Source organism: Oryzias latipes, chromosome 5 (genome assembly GCF_002234675.1).
Source record: "Oryzias latipes chromosome 5, ASM223467v1".
Taxonomy (NCBI): Eukaryota; Metazoa; Chordata; class Actinopteri; order Beloniformes; family Adrianichthyidae; genus Oryzias; species Oryzias latipes.
The window spans coordinates 8,198,514-8,219,256 of NC_019863.2; the positions used below are offsets into that span (position 1 = coordinate 8,198,514).

Sequence of the window (20,743 nt, forward strand, 5' to 3'; positions counted from 1 at the left end):
TTGGGCTATACAAATAAAGTTGAATTGAATTGAATCAGTCATTGTTGGTCATGTTGTATTTGCCTTATAACCATACAATATTTTTCTTTTGTTTATTTAGCCATTTTTTTAAACAAAACCTATTTACAATTACATAATTTTTCTGCTTTTTTGTAACAGAAATTAGAGAGTTGTGATTGAAGTCATGATATAAAGCAGACACATTTACATGTTAAAAACTTTTAAACTTGTAAGTGTAGAATAAAAACACATTTCAGTGTTTTTTATTTTATTATAACATTTAGTTTAACTCATTTGGACAATGTTCTCTTAAAGGTGAGGTACAAAAATTAGGGCAATTCGTTTTAGTAAAAGTAAATGTTTCAGGCTTGAGGGATGGCAAAGGCTTTAATGTAATTCGTTTTGAAAGGAGTTTTATATTACATAATTTTGTCATGTAAAGTTCTGATTTCACAATTCTGGAAAAAAAACTCTGTTCTTAATTTCTTGGCTTATATATTGTTTTGGGAGCACATATGCACAAATTACAATACTGCTCCTGTAGTTAGGACAAAGCAGGATGTTTTAGTATACTATTTTCAAATCAGTATTCTTTTTTATTTAATAACATTTTAAATTGTCTGGGTTATTGTCCATATTTGCAGATTTGTTTGTCTTACCGGGTAAAGAATATCCTTCACTTTTGATTCTCATGTGGTGAAATGGCAAATAATTGTTTTAGTGTATTCTTAAAATCAGTCTTGTTATCTGCCTTAAAGGCTATGATCAAGTGATCTAATCTCTCATTGCAAAGGTCTGGATTTTTACTTTTTTTCTTTTTTTTTTATACAAAAAATGAGGTATTCCTTCAATTGTCAAAGGAAACAATTTGGTGTTAAGGTGAACCAAAAACAAGCCAAAGAGAATTCTGATCAATAAGGGAAAAAGCAGAGATGGTCTCTTGCAAAATGGTGATGACAGTAATATTTTATTTCAGACGTATACTTTAAGAGGAAAGATGGAACCAAAAAAATGTAAAAGAATACAAAAATATCCAAAAAGGAGTAAGAAGACGTACAAGCCTTATAAATTCTCACCCCAGCAGAACTTTTTTGTTACTACACCCAGAACACCCTATGTGGTAAATTCCTGTTCCCTCTCTAAGTACACAATCAATTTCATTTACACTACATAAATAGGTAAAGATACCTTAAAAAACATATACACAAGTGTTATGTGCCGTAGCCTTGAAGTGCAAAATCATTCAACAAATCACTCGATACAAAAACATTTCAAAGATCACAAAAAAAGAAAAAGAAAACCAAAAAAAAATTTTTGAAACCAAAACGTAAAAAACAAAAATTAAAAAACATTTCCAGAAAACAAAATGAAATGTAAAAAAAAAAAATCAGAAAACAAAGTGAAATGTTACAAAAAACGAAACACAATAAAACCGGAAAAGGGACTATGGGGCGTTGTTGATTGGATTATGATGTCCAGCATCGCTTCAAGCCAAATAATCACTTCTTCTGCTGACTTTTGTTATTTCTTTCACTTCCCAATTTAATGTTATCATTTATTTTTTTCTTTAGGCTCAAAGGATTTTTGTATTTTAAGTATCTTTTTTCCCAAAAACTAACAAATCAAATATGGAACCTTTATGTGAGTTTACATCGCTGTTGCTTCTCTCCACCCAAAGTTTCTCCACCCACAAAGTTTCCATTGGTTGTCTCTTCTGATTCAGATTTAGAAATACATCTCTTCTCAGCTCAGTGAGCTCTTTGACAGCTGACTTGCAGCTTCATTTTAAAACGTATTCAGGTAATGAAGACTTTCCTTTTGTATTTTCCCCCCAAAAAGTCAATTTCTACGCATTTTTGAAATGACGAAGTCTCTTTTATGATATGGTTGTTTTCTTTAACAGGAGTTTGTTTGGAATTTTTAAAATTTCTTGTCATTTTTGGTCACTAATGCTAAATGTTTTTGAAAGTTGCAGGTTGAAAACCAAGAGAGACAGAATGCTGTTTGGCTTTTTTCTTTTGACTACAGGCTTTTTCCTGGAGTCGAGATTGTGCTCTGCAGGTAAGACAGTCAGTCAGCTTTGAAAACTGAAGCTAACACATTACATCAGTCTATATACAAGAGGATTTTTTAGAGAATGTTAAGACATTGGTTGGTTTGCTGGGCTATATATTTTTTTAAAAGTCTTCTAAAACATTCTTTTTTGGATGCTCTGAAGTTTGACCCCAGCACTGCCGCCTTCATTCAGCATGGTGGTAGTTTGCTCTTTTCTCTGCCAACATCCCTCTGTGTTCTCCCCAGGATTTGGAAGCAATGTTTCTGATTTGACGAGACATTAATACATGCCTTGTCAGCTATGATGAATATCAAAGCCTGCCTCTGTATCCTGTCCAACTTTTTAGGATGAACAGAAAAGTTAGCAAACCAAATGACAGCCACACAAAAAAACGACAATAAATCAGCTCCACGAAGCAACAAAGCCCCTGTGTTTTGGAAAGTGGCAGGGGCTTGAACAGCTATAAACGTGTCATCCTTTGAAAGGAAAGATCCCCCCCTTTGGTGATGGATCCCCAAGGCCTTGGCCTGAATTGGGGTTTTTGATGCTCTTTGACTGCTTCTTCATCGCACTGCGCCGTACTATTGAAGCTCTGAATAAACACCGCACTTGAAATAGACAGTGAGGCGCACGCTGTTCTCGAGTCGGAGTGGAAAGTCGCCAGATCTCTGGGATACCGGAAACCCCGTTTGATCCAAAAGCCCAAATTACCATTCAGGCTTGTTTGTCTGTAAAATCTGAGAGCACAAAGGGTTCTTGGTTTTGCTGCGTGCAACATTCAGAGAGAACATGAAACACCTGGGATTTGTAGTTGTTTTTGTCCTCTAATTTCCAATACTGATTTTCAATCACTTGATTTTCATATTGAGAAAGTAAATGAGCTCGTTAGTGTTTTCTGTTTGCAGCACCAAAGAAAATAAACGTTTAATTTCTGTAATTTTTCTTTCTTGTAAATTATGTGCAAAAATGTAACCATGAGATGATAAATGTTCCTTCTATGCTGTCGAGCTTTTATTCCTGCAAGAGTCGAAGGTACAACATTTTTTAATAAAACAGAAAAATAAAGAATTATTTAAAAAGCAACTGTTGTTTTTTCTCTCCTAACTTTTGCTGGAGACACAGATTTGCTATTTTAACTTGTTGCCGTCTCGTTCATCCAGTTTAAAAACCGATTTCCGCCCTGAATCGTATTCTTTTTCAGTGAGACATTAACTGTGTCTTCATGGTCCTTATGAATATTGATTTCCTTTTTCTACCAATATTAGTACAACCAGAGCTGAGGATTACAACTATTAAGGTAAGTCTTTCTCTTTGATTTATGCAACAATTTCCAATGACGTTTAATCAAATTTGAAGATTTTTTCTTCCTTATTATTATTTTATCTCCTCTTAAAGCAAGAGCCATATACCATGTCCAAAGGCAACCAGCTGGAAGGTTTTTGCATGGACCTGCTGTCTGAAGTAGCCAAAAAAGTGGGCTTTAAGTACAAAGTGCAGCTGGTAAAAGATAAATCTTACGGCAGACAGGACGAGAACGGCAACTGGAACGGGATGATTGGAGAGGTGGTGCGAGGGGTGAGTTTGGGGGTTCCCTCTTTTAGAAAATATATTGCTGATTTGATATTGACAATATTGTTTCTGTCTACATGTTTGGAAAATGACATCATCCTCACAGGAGGCTGACCTCGCCATAGCTCCACTGACTCTCACTGCAGCTCGGGAGAGAGTCGTGGGTATGACTAAGCCCTTCATGCAGACGGGGATCAGTATTCTGCTGAGGAAGGACATCTCAGAGGGAGCAAGCTTCTTTAACTTCATGACCCCCTTTGCTCCGGAAACCTGGATTGGCATATTTATCGCCTACATTGGAACAGCTGCTTGCATCTTTATTGTTGCCAGGTAGTTTGTGAGAGTGGTCTTTTTTTTTTCCAGGAGCAGCTGATTATGATTTATTTATGGATGGAGCACACTGATCTTGTCCGAATCCTTGTTTGTAAACATTTGCACGTTACTGATTGATTCATCAGAACCGCCGTATTAATAGTTCAAGTATTTTATACAAATGCAGACTCAGTCCGAGTGAGTGGGGCCAGCCTCAGAGCGAGCAGAATGGATGCAGTTTCCTCCACGGCCTGTGGTATGCAGTTGGAGCTCTGACTCTGCAAGGTAAGTGACTTAAAACAAACCAAGTTTGATCACACTGAAGGAAAGTGACAGCAGATTTATAGTGGCATTTCATTTTGTTGTGTCATGGTTCATTGGACTTATGTTACAGTCAACTTTTCCCAGATCTAAAGAAAGAGGAGCTAGTTAGTTAGCACAAACAGGAAATATGAACATGTATGAAGATACCAGGTATTTACTATGCTTGTAAATGTCTGATGCTACAAGAGCAAATTACATCTTTATAACTGAAGTTTGGAAAGAAAATTGAAATAAAATTTACATTTAGGTTACGTAAGAAAACTTTTATTTCCAACTGTAACCGCCTTTTTAGTGCAATTTATTATCTATTATTATGAACATTATTTTTTTTATGGATCTATCTATCTATCTATCTATCTATCTATCTATCTATCTATCTATCTATCTATCTATCTATCTATCTATCTATCTATCTATCTATCTATCTATCTATCTATCTATCTATCTATCTATCTATCTATCTATCTATCTATCTATCTATCTATCTATCTATCTATCTATCTATCTATCTATCTATCTATCTATCTATCTATCTATCTATCTATCTATCTATCTATCTATCTATCTATCTATCTATCTATCTCAAGCTATGTATGATATTTTAAAAACTAGAATTCAATAAGACACTGAATGTGCACTTTAACTGCTGACTCAAAAGGGATTGCTTCCACCTCTTCTAGGTTGTCTTACAATCCTTTTGACATGCAAAAAAAACAAACACACAAGTGTAAACAGACAACATTTTTACAGTACAGTGATATAATACTATTTCTTTACTATTACATCACAGCACACTATGCCACAAACATTGGAGCTACAGTTGTAGTAAACTGTAAGTCTACATGTGAAAGGTTACCTGGCCAAGTCTCAATGCAAGTCTCTTGAATTACTATGATAGTGCAGAGCAAATAACAGTAGTTTGTGCTGAATAACTCCAAGGTTACAGTTGGCTCACCTGATCTCTCAACAAAATCTGAATAACTGAACTGACAGAGGTTCTGCTGCTCCCTTTGACCAGCCATAGCCATTGTGAGGCCATCATTTACCACATGATCCACAAGTGTTGCCCTCATTTCATCAGCAATCTCCTCCTTTCTCCACCCATCCTCACCCCTGTTCCATGAAGCTGACCTTCCATGTATCAGAGTTTTGCAGAAACCGTATCCACAGTGTGATTCGTCTGTGAGCGACTATGAAGAAGAGGCTTATCATTTGCTTTAACTAGTACCTCTTTTTACCAGTGTATGTGGTTCACCTGTGACCCTTGTGCTATCCTAGGCACTTTAACATTGGGAGTTGGGTCATCTAGACCCACTAGACAGTGAACTGAACCTTTTTTCTTCAATGATTTGTGATCGTCACTGGTGTCCATGAATTAAGATTACATGAAATCTTTCCACTTTTGTGGCCAAAAGCACCTTTGTCATGGTAGGGAGAACACGTCAATGTAAGGGTGGGGTCATCTAAGATAGCACAAGGGTTAAAAAGTTATTGATGGACATTCTCATGGAAACACAATAAACAATATTTTTAAAATGAAATGTTCAAAATGTTTGACATTTTCAAAAAGTTTGTGTGTAATGAAACAAGCAATGAAATGAAGATTATTCGTTGTACAAACCATGACTATTCAGCCAGTACAAGTATAGTTATTTTGACAGACATGATTAAAAATAAATCATACTGATCAAAACCAGGTCGATAGGGATCATTTTGGAGAGATTTATACGTAATCAATAGCTCTGTGGCCAAAAGCATATGCAACTGAATGAAAATGAACAAGAAACTGCCACTAGGTTGTGCCCAAACCACTAAATGTTGTAGAGGTCACAGTAACTGTTGTGCAAAGTTTAATTCTGTTGTGAGAAACGCATTAAGGCAACAGAGAAAAACTGTAATTATGATTATGCCATTTTTAGCCAAACTCAAAAATCCTCTGTTGTTTCAAGGACACAGTTTCTGCGGAGCAGCAGCAGTTCATTAAAAATTCACTTGTGAGTTGTGGGCAGGACTGTTGGCACAGAGTAAGCTGGCCCCCATTCCTATCAACTATCTGTATACACGCTCTCCCGCTAGCTTACAGCCCTTCCCAATTCCAACCTAACATCACAGGTGCAGCAAAAATGGCGAGCAATATTGGAGCTATCCAGCCGTAGAGTTTTGAGCAAGATCTCAGCTCATACGAGGAAACAGGGACAGGGATCTCTTTGCCTGCAAGTGAATGCATCAGAATGGAGGAAGCAGAGAGCTTTTGGCCAGTCGTAGCTTCTACGTCACAGCTACAAGCTTTTTTAAATGACACTTTTCCGTCGGCTCCTGATTCACAACAATTTGAAGAAAAAAATACTCAGAAGGACAAATTAAAGATTATTTTTCTTTATATATGTTCTTCATCATTAGAAAGTTGCCACAGGACAATGTTAAAAGCACTAAAAACATAACTTTAATCGTAGTCTTTGCTGACTTTCGTCCTCATATATCATATTTGTAATCTGTTTTTGTATCTTGCAGGTGCAGGTCCTCATCCCAAAGCCCTTTCAGGACGTGTCATCTGCAGTAGTTGGTGGTTATTTTCTATTGTTCTCTTGGCCTGTTATCTCTCCAACCTCATCTCTTCCAAAACCTCAGAGTCCAGTCACCTGACAGTGAATGGGTTTGAGGACTTGGCCAATCAAGATAATATTGAGTATGGCTGCCTGGCTGGCTCTTCCACCCTTGCTTTCTTTAAGGTGATTCAAACATCAGTGGTTGTTTTTGTGTGCTGAAATCTGTGACTTGGTAGAATCCAGCGTTGTCTTTGATTCTTCTCTATTTAGAATTCAAACAACCCGGTGTACCGCAGAATCTACGAACACATGGAGCGAACAAACAGTTTTGTGTCCTCAATGGAGGAGGGCATCCAGCGAGCAAAAGAGGGTCACTTTGCCTTCATTGGGGAGTCTGTGTCTCTGGATTTGGCCGTGGCTCGTCATTGTGAGCTTGTCAGAGTGCATGAGGTCATTGGCATGAGGGGATACAGCATCGCTGCTGCTCTTGGTGAGGGTGCATCACTTACACGCTAAAAAAAAAAAACAATGCTACAGATGACTTTTGATTAAAACTCTCTTTTTAAAACTCCTCAAGCTTCTCCCTTAATAAAGAACCTCAGCGTGGCAGTGCTTCAACTGAGTGAGGCAGGTGAGCTGTCTTACCTGCGAAGCAAGTGGTGGGCCAGCAGCTGCATTGCAGACAAGGCGAAAACTCCAGCAGTGCAGCCGCAAAGCCTCAAAGGGTTGTTCCTGATCCTCGCTGTCGGCCTCGCTTTGGGGACCCTTCTGTCTGTCCTGGAGCTGACTCTGAAGAGTCGCAGGAGTGCAGCAGAGCAGAGGGTGTGTGTGCAAGTATGCAACACTGAGTGTGTTTGGGATTTGGCATCAACTGCAGGGGGACTTTTCTTTCAGTTGAAACAAAGCATTTTAAAGAAGGGTTTTGCAAAGTTGGTTAAACTTTGTTAAAGTGCTAAAGTACGAACTGACAATCAAACTAAAGTATTTCAATGGCTCAGTAGATTTTAAATCCTAATATTTATTTTGTTTTTTCTACAGAAGCCATGCTGCTCTGTGCTGAGAGAGGAGCTGAGTCTACGCTTGAAAAGCAGCAAACCGAGCACGTCCCAAGAAAATGTGGACAAAGAAAAAGCTTAGAACTTGAGGAAACAACAAATGTTTTTGTTTAAATGGTGTGTTTAGACTTTGCTCCAATAGAAACATAGTTTAGCCCTTTTAATCTATTTACATATCTGCATTTTCAACAAAAAAAAAAATCACTTAAAGTCTCACATTTCATTAAAAGAAATCATTCATTTTACTAAGATTTCAATGAAAAAGGGATCAAATTTAAGAAAAATAGTTATGAATAGAAGAAAAACTGACTAACATCAAACGTTTGTTCTCAGTAAAATGCTATTTTGTACAATGATGCATCAAGCAGTTTTGTACAGTTGGCAGCAGCATTGAGCAATTTAAACATTTCTTTTTACATTCTATGGCAAGCACAAGCGTGTTTTGACTGTAAACATTCCAGCTGAACTAAAGTCTACTGAAAAATAAAACACAACAAAAAGGATGAAGGATTCTTGTTCTTCTTCAGATGAAGATGTTCCTCTTGTCCTGTGGGTTTTTGGAATCGTGCCTGTACTGTGATCTAATCCAGTCAAAATAGGATTGGAATCCGTGCTTAGTTGTTGCGAAATCATTTGTAATCAGGACTGACTTACTGAATATGTTGTTTAAGTGACTCATCATCTTGGAAAAGCGGTGATTTGCAGCGGATTTCTCTCATCTTCTGATCGAAGAGGGCCTTCATCTCCCTTTGCAAGGTGCCCTCTTGCTGCTCAGTCCGTGCTGGCAAAAAGGAGGCCACAAGCTCCAGGCTGTCGGTGCTGCCACCACTGCTGCTGGACGTGCTGTCTGACAGGTGGAGGCCGTTGGGAATGCGTCTCACCTGGCTGTCATAGCTGGCGCAGTTTAGGGCTTTCTGTGTCTGCCATTGAAAAGCTGTCCTGTGTTTCACTGCTGGGGTTTGGGGGGAGGTCGTCTGTTTTCGGGGGCAGCTCTGTGAGCGGACTTTTGGTCGTGCTGGCTTGGTCCGTGGAGTCGAGGTGGGAGGCTCTAAAGTCCGCCTGACTCTGGCGGGGGATGATGGAGGGATCAGTGGAGAGGACGAGGCTTTTGGCTCTGGGTTGGACTGAAAATGAAACACTGGGTCGGCAGGACTTTGAGACTCTGGTGGTTGCTCAGATTCTTTGAAAGCATCTTCTTCTGGTGCTGATTCCTCACAATGTTCAGACAGCTCGGTTTGAAATGGCCCCTCTCTGTGCTCCTCAGTACAGTTCGATGGAGGCAGCTCAGTCTGACTGATCTGATTTTGGCTGATAGCTGAGCTTTCAGGATACGGGGGCTCAGAGGAAGGGCAGAGGTCAAAGCTTTCCTCTTTCACACAGGGAGCTATCCCGCTGTGTTGTGAGTCAGCAGTTGACATCCGGCACAAGAGCCCTCTCCTCACCTCCGGGGGTTCATGAATCTTCACTCTGTGAGCTCTCCTCACTGGCTCACTCATGGCCCCTTTGTGAATGGCAGCCCTGGCTGCTGCTCCCTGAAACATCGGAGACATTTCCCCGTTTCTGCTGTCCACAGAGATGTTGTCCAAATCTCTGTGGACATAGAGCGGACGTCCATCCTCTGAAGACATGACGGAAAAGTCCAGCGATGGCTGTCTGTTATGGCCCCTCATGTGCTTCTTTGCTGCTTTTTGAATGTGTTTTCTGGCTGCTAGCACAGCATGAGCAGGTTTGATCTGCTTTTACAAACATATTAAAATGAGGGAACTAAAACAAAGAAACAAAAAACGCTGAATCTTTTTGCAAGATTTGAAAAAAATACTTTACCTTTCCTGTCATGTCAATGATAGCTACATGAACAAAGATGGAGGACTCTGCCATTCCTTCAAGGTAGACGTGTCGATAACCTAAAGATGTAAATAATGTAAAGCTTTGACACTAATGCATTGTATTTAATTTATGTGAGTCTTTCCTCCAGCAGTAAACAGCTTTCTGCATGGAAAACACATTTATATATATATATATATATATATATATATATATATATATATATATATATATATATATATATATATATATATATATATATATATGTATATAAATATACATATACATGTATTTTTATATGTATTTTTTATATATATATAAAGATATCCTTTTTGTATCAGTCAAGTCTATCTCTCCATTTTTAGAACCCACTGAACCCCTTTCAGAGTCATGGAGTTGCTGGAGCCAACCCAGTTACTGTTGGGTCAGGGCGGGGTACACCCCTAACAGGTCATCAGCCTGTTGTAGGACCACACCGCTTATATATACACCTAGAGGCAACTTAGAGACACCAATTAACCCTTGTGATATCTTAGATGACCCCACCCTTGCATTGACGTGTTCTCCCTACCATGACAAAGGTGGATAAAGGTGGAAAGATTTCATGTAATCCATGGACACCAGTGAAGATCACAAATCATTGAAGAAAAAAGGTTCAGCGCACTGTCTAGTGGGTCTAGATGACCCAACTCCCAATGTTAAAGTGTCTAGGATGGCACAAGGGTTACCCCATGAAGGCGTTTTTTTGGACTGTGAGAGTTTCTGGAGAGAAAATTCAAACTCAACACAAAAAAAAAGTCCCAGCTGTGTTTTGAAGCAGGGCCTTCTCAATGTGAGGGGAGAGTGCTAACCTCTACACCAGTGGTGTAGTGGTTAGCACTAAAAAAACAACAACAACAACAATTGACATTTCGTGCCTACCTGGCATCATGCTGGTCAAAGCCACAGTCCTTTGTCCAATGAAATCTCGACCAATGGGATCGTGGTCCCACACCTGGAACCTCACCAAGGCGATCTGCGGCATTTGAATATTAAAAACGAGGGTCTCCTCCCACAGTGGATTAAAACCTGAAGGGTAGAGTATAAAAAGCCAAAAGCAGTTTTACAGTGGCATTATTTTAATTGTAGAATGTGGTTTCCACACACACACACACACACACACACACACCCACACCCACACACACACACACACCATTGTCGTCCACTACTTTGGTCTGCTGCTTGGAGCAATCCACAGGGAGACCAATGATCTCAACTTCAACAAAAGGATCAATTATCTGTCCACAGAAAGAAAAAAAAGCAGATGAACAAGACTGGAAAGTTTTTGGGGAATTTAATGACGCATTGCAGTCTCACCTCTCCTCTGTCACCGAACATGGAATCTTTGGGTTTTGGAAGTTGCTGTCCGCTGATGATCTTAAGCACCAGCTGTGTCTTCTTTTGTCCTGGAAGACAATCCTCCAGCATGGGATTAAAGGCAGCTGAGAAGAATTGACACTCTGTGACTTTTTGTCATTTGAGCATTTGCATTAACTCTTAAATCTGTGAATATCCATACCTTTGCACATGCGCTTGGGCTTCAGAATATATCCACAGTTTCCATTACTCAAAAATTTGGCTCTGTACAGTTCGAGCATACGCCCTTCAGTTTGATAATTCATTGCAACTAAAAATAAAGCAAAACAAATTGAAGGGTGAAGATCTTGTAGTAAAGTCAGTGTACTGATGGGGCAGGGGACAGTCTCCTCACCCATATGGCATCCTGCATTCCAATATGTCTGCGGGTTAAAGTTGCTTGAGTCCACTCTGTAGTTCGACGGGTAAACTCGCAGGAGCTGGCGCTGGTTAAATCGCACCAACTCGCCAGGTTTTAGCTGTAGGATCTGATTCACCACAGTCTCATCCAGAGATGACACTTGCCAGCAGCTTCCAAATCCTGCCAAGAAGGTTTGGATAAAAGCATCTTGCATTTTCTGCATTTTCTGAAATGTGCGGACTTTTCAAATGTATTTTCACTGTTCTGGAACTCACCCTGTGTTTCTATGTCATGCACACGAACAGACTTTGTATACTTGACCAGGTCAGACAACGCTCGCGACAATCTCATAGTTTTTCTTTTTCTAAGAGAAACATACTAATGTCATTCGTGTACTAACAAATTTTGATGGCAAACCTGCAGACTTCAGGGACTGGCCTTACTTGGGATGGTAAACAATTTGCGACCTCTCCCGACTACTGCTGTAGTCTGATTCACCATCAGATGCTGCTTTGTTTTTCACCCGTATTTTCTTTTTTCTCTACAAAAATAAAAAAGAAATATTACAATTTTCCACACTGCTGTGACCAATTATATGCATCTATGTATGGCTAAGGAACTGAAGCAATATCTGACCTTTCTTTTGAAGCTTCTTATGATTGATCTGCCAAATCTTCTTTTCTTCTTGGGCTGGTTAGCTGAAGTAGGACTGTTCCCATCCTAAAACATCAAAAAGAAATAGATAAATCCAATAGATCCATCCATCCATCCATCCATCCATCCATCCATCCATCCATCCACCCACCCACCCATCCATCCATCCATCCATCCATCCATCCAGTCTAAATCAATTTGCCTGTGAGTTGCTGTCTTCATTGTCGTCCTCCTCTTGCTCATCTCCAGTGTCTTCATCAGAAACATCTCCCTCCTCTGCATCAGGATCAATGTTTGCGGGCAGCTTCTTTCCCTAAAATGTTTTGAATGAATGGTTACATCCATTATGCCTTATTAGAACATTTTTTCCCTTTATTATTGATTCTATCTTCAGCTGACTCCAGTGGTACTGACACACCTTGATCAAAATCTTTCCCTTCAGGATCTCAGGAGAAGGCAGCTTCTTGCATTCGCATACATTGATGCAAGTAAGGTCTAGTTTTTCCTGCAGAACGTCTCTCAGATACTCCGCCATTTTCTTTTGCTGTGGCACAGTGCAGTGGTTCTCTATGGACAAGATCACTGGATATCTGAGAGGAAAAGAAAGAGAGTTAGGAGGCTTTTTACCAAAACTCCTGAACAACATATTTGAGCCAGTGTCTGGACACTGAAGTACTCACTGTGATTTTGTGAAGGCATATTTATTGATTGTTTCAATGACATCCTTAAAGAGAATTTTAGATGTCAAAGTGTAGCCATGATGGATTATAGGCTCCCCATCTGGCCCATCCCAGCAGTCCACTGGAAAAGAAAGATGAAGATGAACAAAGGGGAGATAATGTAGTGAAAACACTCACAGGAAAGCTGAGGTTCTTGTTTTCTAGGCTCTTACCCTCTACACAGCGACAGCCAGCCTGCAGAACGTAGGCGTACATTTCCACTCTTGACTGAGAGAGCAGCTGGTCTCCTGTCAAATAGGTGTTGTGTGATGTGGCAATGAAGTAGTTACAGAGAGGCTGTGTCATGTCCTGGTTCACCTGATTGTGATCAGGATTGAAGATGTCGCCTGCAGGACTCCGCATGTAGTTGGTGAAACCTAAAGGATATGGGTTTGGATCAATTTTTCCACTGACATGAGAGCCTTCTTGTGTTTTTTCCTTGTCAAACAAACACTGTCCACCTACCGTCAATGCCCAGAACCATGTGCTGGAGGTTTTGAGAGCATGGTTCAAACTTGGCTACAATGTCAACTAGATGCTCTCTGGTTAGACCGCGCATCTACAGGAAGAACAGACATCTATTATTAGCTTCTGGAACACGGAGTGGTCAAACATTAATTGCTTGTAAAATATCATAGCAGTATATTTTACTAAGCATATAATAGTGAGTCTGCAATGTTTAAACACGCCTTTCATTCACATATTTTTGTTCAAAATGTTTTTATTTTAGATGTATTAAAGTTTTCTTCTGTTTGAAATGGAGCAAAAGTTTATATGGAACGTTACTTTCCAAACATGTTGACTTCTACCAAACCTTTTATATGACCTGGTTAGAAAGTACTCTAAAGAAATGCTGTTTAAAATAAATCTAACAAATATTATAAAGGATTAAGAGAAATTAAAAAAACATCTGAGTTTTTGCTTGTCAGTTAAAGCATGTATGAAAACCAATGTCCATGGTCATACTGGTCAGTCAGGTAGGTCTATAGAAAAAAATCCGCAATACAGTAAACCTCAAGTTCAGGAATGACATCAAATCTAATATAAATAAATACTAATAAAAAATGTTTTTTTGTTTATGAAGTAGAAATAGAATAATAATCTCAAGGATCAGTCTGCACTAACTGAGATTAATCAAATTCACACCTTTTGCTCATTTTCCAGAAAGCGTGCGAGGTCATGTAGATCCATTACTTCCTTCTGGTTGCTGTAGGAGATCATGATCAGGTAGAGATCTCTACGTGTGGAAATCATCTTGTAGAAGGAACAGAATTCATCAAAGGCCAGAGAACCCTGGATCTCATCTGTGTCTGCTTCCTGCAGATGGTTAAAAAACCTTTGTGTGATTTCAGATAACCATCCTGTCAAAGAGTGAGGGAACAATCTTATAAACAAAAACACTTATGGCTTCCTTCACTATGTGGTGATAATCCTGTTTGCACGAGAAATGTCATGGAAAAATGCTTGGAAATAGGCTACTGGTGCTGTTTGAGGTTTTTCTAACTAAATTAAACATTACATTGAAGTTCTGTGCATTCTTAAGAGGCTACAGAACCATTGCTTGGTGCATTTGCTTCAAAATCAATTCATCTGCAGATGGTTTAAACTCTAACTAATCATTTCACTGTTTTAACAATTGACTTTGCGCTCCTTCTTGTTTGCTGTGGTGATGGACAGTGACAGATGAGGTTAAATATAAACCTCAAAGCATCATGATGTTTGTAGATGACATTGTGATCTTCAGTGAGAACAGGGAACAGGGGGAGGAACAGCTAGAGAGATGGATGTTTGCTCTGGAAAGGAGAGTCATTGACCTTGCAAAGACAGTGTATTTGTTTGAGAAGGACTCAAGCATAAGGGTGAGGTTACAGGGAGTGGAGGTTGAAAAGATGGGGGACTTTGGAATGGGTGGAGGAAGGTGTCAGGTGTGATGTGTGACCAGAGTGTCAGCAGAAAAAGACAGGAAATGTGTACAAAACTGGTTGATTAAACATCATTATGCGCATTAAAGTCAATGAAATGTGACAGCGGTGAGTGTAGACTCTTACTTGAAACATCTCTCTCACTTTTTGTTTGGGTAAATTGACATTCAGCTTGTGGAGCAGCTGGTGAACCTCTCCAATGCTCAGGGTCCCATCTCCATTTTTGTCAGCTTCAGAGAACGTCTGCTGTAACCACATGCAGCTTCAGTTAAGGTTCCATCCGCTATTTACTGGATTGACAACACTTTCATGGTAACTGTCATGTAGAGTCTTGCGAGTGGACATGTAAAGGATATTGATCACGGGTGCGTTGCCTGCGTGCCAGACTGTCTTCATCACTGATACCAGCCATGAGGTATTTGAGCCCTGTTATCCAGGTACGGGCCTCCTCTGCATTGGTGGAAACCAGATCTAGGGACTTGACACGCTCCCCATAGTAGATACTGAAGCAGCAGTTCGGGTCGAAACGGTTGTCTGCGTAACGCCTGAAGATCTCTGACTTCTTGCCCTCACAGACCTCATGGATGGAATCGATAGATACTAAAACAGTGGAAAAACAATAAGCAACCAGTCAAATTCAAACGTATTCAGCTTGTTTTCTACAGTTCCAGTGCACACATGAGGTTGCCTAAAGCACTTCATAAGAAGCTGGAGCTTTATTAATTATGATTGTTGTAATCCATTTCAGTCCAGATACTTTCCTAAAGGCCTGATTATTTAAAATAGAAAACTAATGGACTATGCAAGTGACCAACAGATTAGATTTAGTGTATTTTGAGCAAGCAAAAGGCGACTGGAGAAGACTGGGGATGTGGGGGGTGGGGGGCTGGGGGACAGAAGAAGCAGACTTTGCGAAGTCTGCTGTGACCGACTGGAGTCTGAGAGGACAGGAAAGACTAAAGCAAAAAATACAGGAACAATTACAGGAGGTAGAGTCACAAACAGACAGAGTACTGGAGAAGAGCATTGACTGTACATGAGAACTGGACTGAGTGACCCCTCATCCTTGGCGTTCCAAACAGGAAGTACCCATTGGCTCCAAGAAGCCAAAATCCCATAGACTGCTATAAAGAAACAAATCAAATTCAATTCAATTTTATTAATATAGCACAATATTACAACAATAGTCATCTCAATGGGCTTCACACCGGTAATTCTATAATAAACCTCAAATAATAGAGAACATTAAGTCATAGAATTCAATGGTGGTTAAACTAAACTAAATAGACTCGGCTAAACTGGGCAGTCCTGCCCCTAGACCCTCCTTCTTGGTAAGGAAAAAGTCTTAAAAAAACGGATTTCATAAACAGCTCATTCATTCACTCAGTCATTCTATTTGTCAAATTAACCATTCTTGGTCAGCTATCTTTTTTTGACATGCTCTTTTTAATCTCCATTCTTTTTCATGATATTTCTGCTGTAGCGCAAGTTATTTAGATTATAAACTAACCAATCACATGCTTCAATAAAAGTGTGTACGTCAAATGTGCGAAACGTTTATTTGACAGATTCTCCTAAGCTTGCTTTCAAGTGGTAGGGGTGTGGACTTCTAACAGGCTCATTCCTGATTGGTGAGAGGAGGCGCCATAGAGACATCAACACAGACCAAATCAAACCAATCGCTGCTCACTGATGTAGTCTGTCTCCAACATCGCGATGTTCGTATTGTGAAAAAAATGGCGACTGCATGGCCGGAAGTAAAGCATTAGGGTGACGTCACACTCACTCGGTCCAGCTCTCATATACAATCAACAAAGGAGAGGAAGCAGAGGAACACACCAAATCTCTGGTACAGTTGTTCAGGAACAAAAGAGATGATTTGGTCACTGAAACTTTTAGAGTCACTGAATGTTTGTCATAGCAAAGCATTGATCACATTTAAGTAATAGAGAATGGTTCATTCTTTTGGTTGATTTGTAATTATCAAATGTGTGCATGTTTGCATTCATGCCAGAAGACCTTTGTTGAAATCTGAAGTTGTCAATATTGATGACTCTTTAGACATCCAAAAATTAAATTGAGTTAAAAATGCTAAGCATACTCATAAAATTAAAAAGCTTAAAATTGTACTCTCTGAATTTTTGCCTTACATTTTAGCAAATAACATGAAATGTTAAGATGCAACCAGTTTCTTTAATATTTATTTAAAGTTTTTAAAGGGTTGGATCTTTTTTTTCAAAAATGTTTCTGTAACCAAATTACTCGTGCCGTATGATTGGATTTTAAGTTCTTGCCAGATTTACGGTTCATTTTTTTTTGCTTTGTGTTGACAAGCCAAATAATCCACCAACCAATTGTATTGTGGGGGTCACTCACTTTTGGCTCTGTCCTGCTTTCTCGAAGGCCGCCAGCGGATGCAGGATTTGTGTTCATCCAGAAAAAAGAAGCGAACCAGTCCATTCTTCTTCCCCTTCATCTTGGTCATGGTTGTGCCCGTCTGCATGGTACACATGCACCTCTCCACTAGAGAATTTGCATCACAAGAAGTGTATAGCTTGAACAAAATCTACTTTCACAGCTTGATGTTTGTGTCCACAAACACAGTCACGTTTTTTGTATTACAAGTGAATCCTAGACAGTGTCCTGATTATGGCTGTGCGATATCAGAAAAACTGTCGATTTGCGATATTAGTATTGAATATTGCTATGATGATATAACTTGCGATATTTGAACAAATAGTAAAACAACCAATGACGTCATTTCTATTTCACTGCAACAGTTTAATTTAAATTAGTCAAGATACCTTAAATTATACTCCATATTATACTCCAATTATACTTGCTGGTGCAGCGGCAGGGCGGTCACCCCAGATCATATTGCAGGTTCAATTCCCACCTTGCACACCCATGTGTCGAAGTGTCCTTGGGCAAGACACTGAACCCCACCTTGCCTCTGGTGGGAGGCTGGTGCCAGTGTTCGGCAGCGGAGCCGCCATCAGTGTGTGAATGGGACTGTGACTGTAAAGCGCCTTGGGCTTTCGAAATGGGGTAGAAAGCTCTATATAAGTATACGCCATACGCCATAGTTTACATAGGAGGGGAGTTAAAGGGCTTCATCCGATTGGTCAAGCAATATATTGATTTTTTTTTTATTCGCTAAATACTTCAAGCTGTCATAAGATTGCTTTAGCAAATTTAAAGTAACCATTTATTGCAATTTTCGCCGTCTTTATGCATATTGCACAGCTTGATATCGCGATGGCGATACGTTTGCGATTTATTGCGCAGGCCTAGTTCTGATACTTTTTTTTTTGTTGTGTTTTGTGTCATAAAAAGACGGCTTCAATAAGAAAAAATGTGTCACGCTGTGTCACGTTAGACCTCTAGTGGCTTCCGAGTGGTTTTCCCTCATTTGGGCCACACTCACACACACATTATATATTGATAATGGCCCTTTAGGGTTGGTATGAGTGGCCAGCCTTTGTTTGTTCTCTAAAGCTCAGATGCATGTGACCCAAGCTGGGACATCATTGAGGCTAATCCTAAAGGATTGTCTGCTGTCCATATGCCCATTATCTGCTTCCCTGCTGCTCTGTCCAGGTTCACGTACACCTGTCCCAGCATGGCTAAAAACACTTAGGGAAACACACAAGTAGTTCCAAAGTAAAGATCACTCACTTGATTTTCAGCAGGTTGTAGACTTTCTGTTCAGTAAGTGTATGACAAAAAAGTAGGAATGACAAATAACTCTTACCTATCTGACCCAGTCTCCATTTAGGCTGTGCAACCACACTCCCACCAATCCAGAAAAACTCCTCTGCCAGTCTGGAGACAGAAGCTTTATGCCAGAGCTTTGGAGAGCTCATTATAGAAAGAGAAGGAGAATTCAGAGGGTTTGCACCTTGCTTTGCCATGTGAGAAGGGCGCTTGACCTGCTTTGGGGAGAACATTTCTGAGGACATGGAGCCCAAAGACTGAACGGGCGTTTTCTTTGGTGACAGAGGGCTCCACGGTGGACTCCCACTCAGCCCTGGAGACTGTGGTGGCATCACCGTCCTTCTGTTCATCCCTGAGCTGTCCATTTGGTTCCAACTCCTCTGTCCCATCCGCTCTGCATGAAGCCACAATCTTCCCCTCTCTCTGCTGGGCTCCTCAGCAAAGTTTTGTCACTGGATCAGCTCGTTCGTGTCTGATTATAATCTTTTTCCCATTTCAGTCCTGCGCCGTGAGCAGCATGTGCACACTGAATGCTCATCTCCTCTTGTCTCTTTCTCCATCTTCTGATCCATTGTCGCAGATGTAGATTCCTTTTTATTTGTTTACAGACGTGGGAAAGGCTGTTAAAAGGAAGTGGGCAACTTATGTGAGTCACTAAATCTTCCTCAACCTGTAATCCTGCAGTGAGGCGTCAGCCTTGCTTTCATGAAGGGATTTTCATCCACCCGGTAAGCCTATGAGGAAGGAGACAGCCATAGCAGCGGGGCAGCTGTTTATTTATGCGTATGCAACATGCACATCTTTGCAAACACTTACTATTTTGCAGATTTGTATTTAGTGAACAGTAAATACCATTTCTATGTCATAGTTATGTCGCACTGGCAAAAGAAAGTCTCAGCTGTGTTCTTCAGATTCCCCCTAGAGGCAGCAGACTGCATGTGCCCTCCTACTCTGGACTCAGTTTGTTATTTAGTTTTACATTTTTACCTTTCCAGATTTCATCTCAAATACAATTTAATGCATTTGTCTGTTTATTGAGTTGCAAAATAATTGATTAGAAACTCAAAAATAGGCAAGCCTTATGGTGCAGCGGTAGGGAGGTTGACCACTGCTCTGGAAGACCGCAGGTTCGGTTCCCACTTGCCTTGGGCAAGAGGCTGAACCCCACATTGCATCTGGTGGTTATATGTTGGTGCCAGTGTGTGAATGGGACTGTGAAGGAAGGTAGAAAAGAGCTATACAAGCATATGCCATTTATAACTTTGACAGAAAAATACATTTTTAATTCAGTTTTTCAACATTTTATTTAAATAACTGAAAAAAAACAACATTTACATTTTTATCTTTTTTCACTGCCTGGTTCCAAAATTTTTACGAAATTAATCAGAAATGTTCAAACACATGTCCTTTTATACATCTTTATGTAAGTCAATATTTGGATGATTATGTTTTACTTTGGGCTGCACAGTGGTGCAGGGGTCAGCGCTTTAATCTCACAAGAAGCCCCCAGTTCTAAATCCCAGCAGGGTCCCTTCAGTTTGCATGTTCTCCCTGTGCATGTGGGCACTCCGCCTTCCTCCCGCAGTCCAAAAGCCTGTTTCATAGGTTGATTGGTTACTTGAAATATGTCCCCTATAGTTGTGCCTGGGAGTGGGTGTGGTTGTGCAACAGGCTGGTGACCTGTCCAGGGTGCACCCTGCCTGTGCTCAACAGCAGCCGGGTTTCGGCTCTGGCAGCCCCGGGACCCCGAAAGAGATACAGCGGGTTCAAAAAAATGGATGGATGTTTTACTCCTACTTTGTAATTTGTCATTTTATTTTAACCCTTGTGCTATCCTCGGCACTTTAACGTTGGGAGTGGGGTCATCTAGACCCACTAGACAGTGCTCTGAACCTTTTTTCTTCAATGATTTGTGATCTTCACTGGTTTCTATGGATTACATGAAATCTTTCCACCTTTATCCACCTTTGTCATGGTAGGGAGAACACGTCAATTTAAGGGTGGGGTCATCTAAGATAGCACAAGGGTTTTAAAGTAGAGCTACACTGGCTTGACTACAAACTTTGGATCCTCTAACGGCCTTTGTCTATACCAGAATCGTTTTTGTTTTTGATAAATTCCTGCCCATTAGAAACCAGACGTCACTGGGATCCAACACAGTTAGCATGGAATCATGGCCTCCAGCTGAAACAGCAAACTCAGCCTCTGGAACCGTTGGCTGCAACTAAATTTCATAGCGAGTCTTTCAGTTGAGATTAGTTTTAAGGTTAGATTCTAAATATGAAGTTG

General features: G+C 40.1%; 2 protein-coding genes across 5 annotated transcripts; one reads left to right on the plus strand and one right to left on the minus strand.

The window, feature by feature from the left end:
* Window positions 1-1,684: 1,684 nt before the first annotated feature.
* Window positions 1,685-8,365, plus strand: LOC101156644 (probable glutamate receptor). 2 transcript variants are annotated; one of them, XM_023954855.1, is made up of 10 exons: window positions 1,685-1,800; window positions 1,976-2,061; window positions 3,322-3,353; window positions 3,452-3,631; window positions 3,732-3,955; window positions 4,125-4,222; window positions 6,773-6,990; window positions 7,078-7,297; window positions 7,385-7,629; window positions 7,846-8,365. In XM_023954855.1, the coding sequence occupies exons 2-10, from the start codon at window positions 1,998-2,000 to the stop codon at window positions 7,942-7,944; spliced, it is 1,380 nt and encodes a 459-aa protein (XP_023810623.1). In that variant the 5' UTR covers window positions 1,685-1,800; window positions 1,976-1,997; the 3' UTR covers window positions 7,945-8,365. The 2 variants fall into 2 exon arrangements, with proteins under 2 accessions (XP_023810623.1, XP_023810624.1); XM_023954856.1 differs by having other exon boundaries at window positions 1,729-1,800; window positions 1,970-2,061.
* Window positions 8,260-19,118, minus strand: LOC101156884 (1-phosphatidylinositol 4,5-bisphosphate phosphodiesterase eta-2-like). Of its 3 annotated transcripts, none has more exons than XM_023954853.1 (20): window positions 18,492-19,118; window positions 17,114-17,260; window positions 15,094-15,337; window positions 14,882-14,993; window positions 13,962-14,132; window positions 13,281-13,374; window positions 12,989-13,192; window positions 12,777-12,897; window positions 12,515-12,686; window positions 12,299-12,409; window positions 12,079-12,162; window positions 11,886-11,983; window positions 11,718-11,806; window positions 11,437-11,622; window positions 11,245-11,352; window positions 11,043-11,167; window positions 10,879-10,963; window positions 10,608-10,754; window positions 9,687-9,766; window positions 8,260-9,595 (listed from the first exon to the last, which is right to left on the minus strand). In XM_023954853.1, exons 1-20 carry the CDS (start codon window positions 18,841-18,843, stop codon window positions 8,513-8,515), a joined length of 3,813 nt encoding a protein of 1,270 aa, XP_023810621.1. In that variant the 5' UTR covers window positions 18,844-19,118; the 3' UTR covers window positions 8,260-8,512. The 3 variants fall into 3 exon arrangements, with proteins under 3 accessions (XP_023810621.1, XP_023810622.1, XP_023810620.1); XM_023954854.1 differs by having other exon boundaries at window positions 11,043-11,131; window positions 14,864-14,993; XM_023954852.1 differs by having other exon boundaries at window positions 14,864-14,993.
* Between the last annotated feature and the right edge of the window lie 1,625 nt (window positions 19,119-20,743).

Excerpts from the sequence above, each read along its gene's own strand:
- LOC101156644 (XM_023954855.1), top strand. The coding sequence starts at position 1,998 with ATGCTGTTTGGCTTTTTTCTTTTGACTACAGGCTTTTTCCTGGAGTCG. Across the intron at positions 2,062-3,321 it reads GTCGAGATTGTGCTCTGCAG|TACAACCAGAGCTGAGGATT; the intron begins GTAAGACAGTCA and ends TACCAATATTAG. Across the intron at positions 4,223-6,772 it reads TGGAGCTCTGACTCTGCAAG|GTGCAGGTCCTCATCCCAAA; the intron begins GTAAGTGACTTA and ends TGTATCTTGCAG.
- LOC101156884 (XM_023954852.1), bottom strand. The coding sequence starts at position 18,843 with ATGGGACAGAGGAGTTGGAACCAAATGGACAGCTCAGGGATGAACAGA. Across the intron at positions 14,133-14,863 it reads AAGTGAGAGAGATGTTTCAA|GAAGCAGACACAGATGAGAT; the intron begins GTAAGAGTCTAC and ends AACCATCTGCAG. Across the intron at positions 11,168-11,244 it reads GCCCAAGCGCATGTGCAAAG|CTGCCTTTAATCCCATGCTG; the intron begins GTATGGATATTC and ends AATTCTTCTCAG.